At 41.9% G+C, this 8,958-nt stretch overlaps 1 protein-coding gene across 1 annotated transcript; it reads left to right on the forward strand.

The window, feature by feature from the left end:
• The first annotated feature begins 1,608 nt into the window (after positions 1–1,608).
• Positions 1,609–3,379, forward strand: cart3 (cocaine- and amphetamine-regulated transcript 3). The gene is made up of 3 exons (XM_085455274.1): positions 1,609–1,944; positions 2,529–2,612; positions 2,741–3,379. The coding sequence occupies exons 1-3, from the start codon at positions 1,756–1,758 to the stop codon at positions 2,846–2,848; spliced, it is 381 nt and encodes a 126-aa protein (XP_085311400.1). The 5' UTR covers positions 1,609–1,755; the 3' UTR covers positions 2,849–3,379.
• The last annotated feature ends 5,579 nt before the right edge of the window (positions 3,380–8,958 follow it).

Raw genomic sequence — 8,958 nt, forward strand, 5'->3', positions numbered from 1 at the left:
GGTAACCAGAGAAAGAAAACCGAATGAGTGCTGCTGTTGCTCTGTGGTCACTGGATATGTAAATTAGGCAGTGATTATATGTCTGCTGTGTTTACAGCTCGTTGTCCTGCCCTGGGTCACAAAAATAAAATCACTGATATGAAAAGAAATATTTAAGCCTATTTTTAAACTCATGGCTTCCCCTCAAAAATCCCCTAATATGCTTTTTCTGAAATAGTGAAAACATCTATTATATTGTTTTCCTTGCACTGCTTCCTGAAATCTGTTTATTTATGCACAATTCACAAACTGGCTGATTGAGGTAACTCACTTTATGGTCTTCAAGGTTACATTTTATGTCTGAAAGCACCAGAAGAAACCAATCAGAAGGAGGAAGTGACCCCAAAGGCAGTGCAAGCCTGTGGCAAAAAGAGTTTCAGAGATACGATACAAAAACTAGAGAAGCCGAGGTTGTGAATGGAATAGCCTGGTGGTTTTGAATGGAATGTCAAATTGGCGTCTCAGTCATTAAAGCTGGCACAGAGGGAGACATGAGTCATGCAGTCTCGAGCACAATCAAAGCAGCTTCCTGCTCCTCCATCTCCGCCGGTGGACCCGACGCAGGCAGCTCTGATACCCTCGATCAATGCAGCGCACAGGGAAAACTCAGCCGCAGGATTAAGAATACAATGGGAGAGACAACTGCTGTCGCTTGTCCGCCCATATTTTGTGTAAACATTCATCATTTGCATTGTTACCGCAGACTCAGTGGTTGCATAAGAGATAAAATGATATGATTCTGTGGCTGCAGGGTACAGATCATGTTAGGTGGAAGAGTGCGCGGTGGAGCTGATTATTCTGCAAAATATGGATTATTTTAATGTTGTTTATGTTCCTCAGTGTGAGTTCTGATGCGTTTGGAGTTCAAGTATGCAGATATTAAAAAATAAAATCATCTGATTATTTTCCATAAACCTGAAATATACTCGGAAACTTGTACCTGTTTTTTCCCCACAAGTGTCATAAATGCTGCAGAAATAACGAAATAAATCACTATTTCCCTTTGAGCAGTTGGTAATAAAAATATCTCACATACTTCGAAATGCAAAAAATGGACTTCTAATCAACGTACAGGCTGATTAGAAGTCGGTTTGTTACTTTACAAGCCGTTTTCAACCAGCACTGCTTGTTTTCGTGGTAATTCACTGCATAAAAGACTGAGTCACTAAGTTCTAATGCTGGAGAGCCTGGAAATGGCACTCTGGGAAAATAATAAGAGAAAAGTAACGCATTGTGCCATACTTCTTCTATAGGTGGAATACTAAATACAGCCCTGTTCTCTGACTGCTGGGTGACTCAAGCACATCTTTTGCTCTTCTGTGAAGTTGAACATCCTGAGGCTGTAAATCCAACAGTGTTTGCCGACTGCAGTTATATTCTCATGGCTGAAATTTAATCAGGTGATTGACCTAATGCCGCTTGAATTTGATCTTGAGCTTCTTAGAAAAGACCAATTAGTTTTCCATTCTTCTATCGAGTAAGGAGTAATCCTTTGCGCTCTAAGTAACGACCCCACGCAGGCTGCTGTTGTTGTTGACTTTTGGAGGCATATTTTGCCCAGCAACTTTTGCGGCATGACTCACCCAAGGCAGCTGTTACGCATGACAAATAGAAAAAAAAATCAAAGGATAAGGTGGAGCGAGCAGATGCAACTAGTCAGATAAAAAGGTGTTTGGAGCGGTGGAGCGACTATTTGAGACCGGCAAAAGGGGCGACATGCTGCCGTGCACTGGGACCATGCAGAGCTCCAGGCTGCTCAGCGGGGCGCTCCTGTGCGCATTGCTGCTGCTCTCCAGCGCCGCTGGAGCCGAAGTGTTGGACTCCGAGTCCGAGGAGGAGCTGAGCCCCAGAGCCCTGCGCGACTTCTACCCCAAAGGTCCGAACCTGACCAGCGAGAAGCAGCTGGTAAGATCTGCACCCGGAGTACGCACGCAGACACACGGCGCAAGTTTAACAGCGGAGAGCTTTCTTCTTTTATCAAGACCGTTACTGTTTTTTCCTCTCTTTCTCCCCTTTTTAAACAAAAAACAAAACTTTTAGTTATGCTGTGAAAAATAAAATTAAGACCATTTTATTTATAGTCTATGAAGCCCGCTGACAACAAGAGTCAAGAGCAACAATGTGACGCTAAGCTGAGCTCTGTGAACAGCTGAGAGTGAAAAGAAAGTCGCATTTTACGCATGAATGCAGGATTCTTCCCGGTAATGAAACTTGGACCCAGTGTAGTTAATACAACACAAACAACAAGAACAAGAAGAAACACCTTTCCTCAGCGGTTTGTGTCGTTTTACAGAATTATGGCTTTGTTTGTATAGTTACTTTATTAATAATTCCAACTTTTAAGAAACTCACCAACAGATTCGATTTTTATTTTATTCGTGGCTTTTAATTAATTTGCATGTTCCATAAATAGATTTTATATTTGTATCCCACTCCAAAAACCACATTATCTTTATTAATGGTTTTGTGTTTATGTTTGTTTCCGACAGCTCGGAGCTCTCCAAGAAGTTTTGGAAAAGCTGCAGGCTAAACGGCTGCCTTTATGGGAAAAGAAATTTGGCCAAGTCCCAACGGTAATTATTATTATTATTATTATTATTATTAGTAGTAGTAGTAGTATGAAATGGCATGCCCTTGGTGCATGCAGTGGCGGGTGGAAATGAAGCGAACCTCTGGTTGTGTCCCTCTCTCTGCCTCTCAGTGTGACATCGGGGAGCAGTGCGCCGTGCGGAAAGGCGCTCGAATCGGCAAGATGTGCGACTGTCCCCGGGGAGCTTTCTGCAACTTCTTCCTGCTGAAGTGCTTATGAGCCTCTCCGGATCTGAATGTAGCATTGAGACAGAGGGAAAACAAACTCGCACTCTATTTCTCTGTAATTACTATCATATTTTTTATGATGCCGTTGAGGAGCAGGTGGCTGTCCAACCCTTACAAAAAAGAGTATTCTGTGATATGTATATATTTTGAAAGTATATATTATCAAAGAAAAATACTATAAAGAGTCTGTGTAAGGATGGTGGCGATGGATTGAAGATGAGCCACAAAGTACCATAAAGTTCCTGTAAATGCTCCCAACCACTTTATGTCAGTAGGAAAAGCACAGGATGCGTGTTGTGATGTAATAGGAGTTAAGGCATAATCCACCCTGCACAATTAACCCACCCGAGGAGCACATACACGCTGTAAAGTCTCAGCAGCAATATTATGGGAACATTGTAGTGATTCTTCACCTGGGCTAGTCCGGTCTGTCTCTCGACCCTGGTCTGTTTTGTTTCAGATGAATGTTTTGTGTATGACTCATAATTATAATAAACTGTGGACCATCTTGTTTTGTAAAGCAGCGGACTGAGTGCGTGTTCTTTTAAAAATGGCTCCGGGCACGTAAACAGAGGCCAGCTCCCTTGAAATCAGTTATGCAACGTTTTCCACTTTTTATTTTTATTTTTAGTATTCAGATAATCTCACGGATTTGAGGGAGTCAATATTTAAACTGTGACGTTCGCCAGTGACGTCACACCTCCTGGGGCAGGCCAGGCTGCTCCGGTGACAGAGGGGCTTAAAATTAAACCTAATATTACTGCAGGGAAAGCGCAGAGTGACTGCCACGTCTCGGCCACACTGTCACTGCGCCAAAACACTGAGCCGCTTAATCACTTTCACAGAGGGCAGCCTCAGGCTGATAACGTCAGATATAAGCTCAACACAAACGTCAAGTAAAACTAGTTCGTTCTTGGCTTGTACAGGTAACCTCACGAATCTGGTCTTTTCTTAACTTAACTTAAACCCGTCTTCGTTCAGAAACACTTGCACACTGATGTTTGCGCAGAGTTTTGGAAAGGCGCTTTGATTTTATGCTGATGGAGGGAAATGTTTAGGGCTGAATTAAAGGAGTGAGCAGCACCGTGCAAAGGTTTCAGGGAGTAAAAGCGAAGGAAGGATGCTCACAAAAGTGATGTCATGAAGGATTTTTATGAATCAGCGAAGTAACATAAACAAGCCTTTGCTTTTAAGACATCCTCTCTAGTTTCAGTGCACTTTCTCTCACGCAAGTATTCAAGGTATTTCGCGTGATTGAAGCACCTGGGAGAACTTGCTACAGTTAATCTGACTGCAATGTTGAGACAGGAGCTCAGTGGGGGTCAAACCATCTCCTGAGGATGTCTTGTTCTTCTTTTGGCTGAAATCAGTCGTGTGGTCCTGGATCGATGTTTTCATCTTGCTGCACAATGAATGAGCCTGAGAGAATCTACCAGCTGAGAATCCAGCATGCTCGCAGCTTTTGCACACAGTCAGGATCCTGTTTGGAGCGAGCCATTATATACAAAACACGACAAATCACCAGGAAACTTGCAGGTGCAATTTTAAATAATGACAACTTCCAGAAACTTGGTACTAGAAACTTGAAAAACTTATAAAACTCTAATAATATATATTTTTTTAATGCTTAGCAAAAGGTTTTGAGTTTCCATCAGGGAGGAGGTGAAATAATTACAGCTTTTTCTTGGTGGCAACCCAAAACTTACTTGACACAAATTATGATAAAAAAAAAAATCACGTCTACAGTAGCAGTAACACATGTCACTGAAAACAATGCATGTCATTGTTTTGACAGAGTGCAGGGATCCCTGCTGAATGAAACTGAGCCAGCGTTTCGTTCCAAAGCATCTGCCAGAGTCACCTTCTCTTCCTAATAAACTACAACGTACATAAAATAAATTACACACCAGACATTTTCAACAACAACAAACACACAAAAAAACCTAAAAAAAAAAAAAAAAAGTTTGGAGACAGTGGCACCGCCCAAAAGATTCAACGCTGAGGTAAATGAGTACATCAGCCCGAGGCGAGCGGTCAAAGCTGAGATGGTTTGGACATGCGCAGACGGAGGTGCTGAAGATGGAGAAGATGGAGCTACAGGAGGAAAAGAGGAAGACACACAAAAAACAATAGACTGTCACTGAATCTTAATTTATTTGTTCTTAATTTCCAGAAAAGCTTTCTATAAATGTTCGGCACAGCCACAGTGGTGTAAAGTGAAGGGAAATCTCACGCTGGGTGTTTTTGCTGTTGATATCTGTTGTTTTGAAACCAGACAAGAAAGACGAGACAAGAAGGTAAGTGAGTGTCAATCACAGGGTCAGCTCAGAGAGTCACCAAACAATCTGAAACAGATTTCACGAGGGTGGCTGAAGGCCCAGCGTCCTTTACTGGGCCCTGTTCACACTTCCCCGCTCTGTGGAGCCTGACTGGCATTTTCCATACAACACCAGGATCAGCAGGTCCACCTCTGGCACACTCTGCTTTTCACAGAGGAGAGCAGGTTCACCCTGAGCACATGTGACAGATGTGAAAGGGTCTGGAGAAGCCGTGGAGAACATTTTGCTCCCTGTAACATCGGTCAGCATGGCCAGTTTGGTGATGGGCTGGGGAGGCATATTCATGGAGAGACACACAGACCTTTACAGGCTAGACAACGGCACAATGACAGCCATTACATATCAGGATGAAGGCCTTGGACCCACTGTCAGACCCTATGCCAGTGCAATGGGTCCAGGGTTCCTGAAGGAGTTCCTGATGAAGGGATTGATACCACTGACTGGTCCCCACACTCACCTGACCTAAACCCAATAGAACACCTCTGGTACATCAGACATTGCCAAGTTGAACCTCAGATTGTTATCGGGCACGCATACGTGCACATGGGAGCCATTAAAACGAGCACCATTCTCAGTTTCTGCAAACACTAGCCTGCTGCATCATTTTCACTTTGAATTCAGCTCTCTGCAGGCTTCCACCATGCGGCATCTGTTCAACACATTACCCAGTCCACTTCAGATATCCAGCGTAGTTTATTTCCCCCATTGTTATCTGACGGGTTTTCAAAGTGTTCTTCTCATTTTCATTCTGTCATTTTGAGCATGCAGAGACAGAGAGAGTCTCTGTGCTAGGAACTGTATGCACATATTGTATAAACTAATACAAAAATATTTTTTAGACCAAATCCAACATGCAGATCATAAAGAATTTCATTACCGGATCAGTCGGGGCCCAGGTTAACAGCATCCACCTCCAGTGCTATTGGCCAGCAGGGTGCTGATTGAAACTGTTGGCCGAAGACAAGAAGGAAAGGGACAGTGGGGACACTAAATCTGGGACTATGACTGATAAAGAAGAAAAAGAAGCTAGATATATTTTTGTGTGTGCAGGAAACCAAGCGGAAGAGAAGTAAGGCCAAGAGCCCTGGGGGTGGATTTAAACTGTTCTGCCATGATCTAAATATGAGGAGAAGGGTAATCCTGAAGGACGAGGGTGTGAGCGGCGTTGTTGAGCTGGAGAGAGTGAAGGACAGGATTGTGAGTTTGAAGCTATTAATCAGAGGAGTGATATTGAATGCCCCACAGTGTCCTCGGGCAGAGAGACTGTGGGGGCAGACCACAGGTGTAAGGACAGAGTAGGTGGAGGTATGCTCTGGAGAGAAGAAGAAGACTTTATTTCATTTTTCATTTTATTTATTGGTTTCACACATGGTTCAGCAGTATTTCATTTCCTACACACACGCCCTGGAAGAAGAATAAATTCACTTTCTTCTGTAACAAGTATAAAGGTTTTATGTTACTCGCATATGTATTCCCCCACACTTCAGCACAGCAACTGAGAAATATGAAATACGCATTGCCATATAATCATATATCTCTGACATTGCCCAAAATATAAATATTTTTAACCACCTCTTTTCAAAATGAGATTTCCATGTTAATTCATCATCACTACTCCCAAAAACTGGAGTTCGGTAACTCTCTCAATCGGAACTCAACGGACAGAGTTACTTCATCCTCCTATTTCAAAAAATGTCACTTTTGTCAAGTTCAAAGATACTTTACAGATGTATTACAGAAGGAAACAAAGTGCATTTACACACGCTCACAGCTCTTTATTCACCTACTCAGTTATCATACAGCTGTAGCTTTTTTCTTTGGTTGTTTGTTTGTTTTGAAGATTTTACACACAAGTGTGACACACTGACGATTCAATAGCCAGCAGTTTATGTCAGCCCCACTAACAATAACATCAGAACTCTATTACTGCACCACTAATAATAATTCTGCTGCAGGAAGGTACTTTGGCATGAGTCTGTTTCACATGTACAAAGGCGATTGCTGTAGTTGTTTTATGTCCTCAGTGCATCGAACCGTTCATTGTTTTCATACTTAATAATCATCATTTGTTGCTTATGAAAGTCAAGCCGCAGTCTCATTACATGTTAAAATTAGAGATGGCACGATACCACTTTTTTATGTCCGATACCGATACCGATATCATAAATTTGGATATCTGCCGATACCGATATGAATCCGATATAGTGTTTTTTAATCAACAAAACTGTTTTTTAAATATCTTGCTGCATTTTGTATAAGTTCATACTCAAGTTTAAAACAACAACTACACTAAAGCTATTCTGTTATACCTGTATGCAAAAAAAAATATTTCATAGTTCAGCAATACTGATCAATCTAATAAACTTAAACCTACACCATCCTCCCTATTCTGGTATTTTAAAGAGTACTTAGCGTAAATATTAAGAAACCTAACTAATAGGGCTCCAACTCCCAGCAACAACAAAAATAAATAAATAAAAAATAGGGAACCACCCCTCACGCTCCACCTCATGATGCTTAATCGACGTAATCAACCTTAATTTGATGCAGTGTGGAAAAAAAATGCACAGAAATCAATTATTTTTCAAGAAATATTAAATAGATTCAACATCTTTCTTCAACAAAATTGCAGACTGCACAGATGGTACCTTCACAAAGGAAAAAGTACTATAGCTTACTAGGGTATATATATATTAGACTTAATAGTTACTATATACAGTAATGGACTTCTATTCATTTTGCATCAAATTAAAACTTTGGCTGTCAGATAATTATTTATTAAAAGCTCGACATTTTAAATGAGAATAAGAAAGAAAAGTATGTCTTTGTGCCCCCTTTTCCCTGTTAATGCCCTATCGGCCCCCCTGGCTAAACTTTGCTAGATCCGCCCCTGCACAGTTACCAGCCGTCAGCTACGTAGAAAAAGATCCTTGAGTAGAAAGTAATATTAAATAAATTCTAACAACAGCTTATAGAGCTTAAACGTGCTGCTGTTGTTCAGCCGCTGGTTTCCTCTTTCTGGTGCAAAGTGGGCCAAAAGCAAACAAGAGACGCGGACTAGCGACAGAAAAGCCGATCAGCTGATCGTTAAGCAGTTTCATGATTGAAGTAGCAGCAAGAAGAGGCAGTCGTTTGTTAAGCTTAACGCAGGAATGCTTTACAAACATTCAGAGATGGACTTACACACTTGCTTTACTTCTCTCGGGGATAACTTTGTCGGAGATGAAATGCCGGGTTGCTAGCGAAGCTCCAAATGCTATCCAGACCACCGACAGGTCCCGCATGCCACAGCCGCTCTATCACGTGATGCATACTGCTCCGACTGCTAACGTTCTGAGGTGAGTTACGGCGTGTTGCAAGTTTTGTGAGGTGCTTTCGTGATATTTAATGGATCGATTACATTTTTTATTTTTCTCCGATATCCGATCCAGTAATTTAGGTCAGTATCGGACCGATACCGATACGTAATATCGGATCGGTCCATCTCTAGTTAAAATAATAGAAATATTCATTCATTGGACTCAATAACGGATGTGTTTTCTTAACTTCTCACTCTTAGTGAATATTGAAGCTTCTTTGTTGACATTCCTCAGCCCTGTGCTTAATCCACGCATCCACCCTTCCTCTCTGCCACCTGCCATCAATAATGCAGTCGAGTCTGGAATAAAACGTTGACTTTTTAATGTCCCCTTTGCTCCTCTGTGAGCTCAGCGTGTGTGTGGGCGTGTTACCACTTGGGAAATCATGGTGGAGCTAAAGGCAG

This window comes from Copadichromis virginalis, linkage group LG1 (assembly GCF_057382275.1).
Source record: "Copadichromis virginalis isolate Kocher_CV1m ecotype Utaka linkage group LG1, C_Virginalis_male_GT1.1, whole genome shotgun sequence".
In the NCBI taxonomy this organism is placed as follows: domain Eukaryota; kingdom Metazoa; phylum Chordata; class Actinopteri; order Cichliformes; family Cichlidae; genus Copadichromis; species Copadichromis virginalis.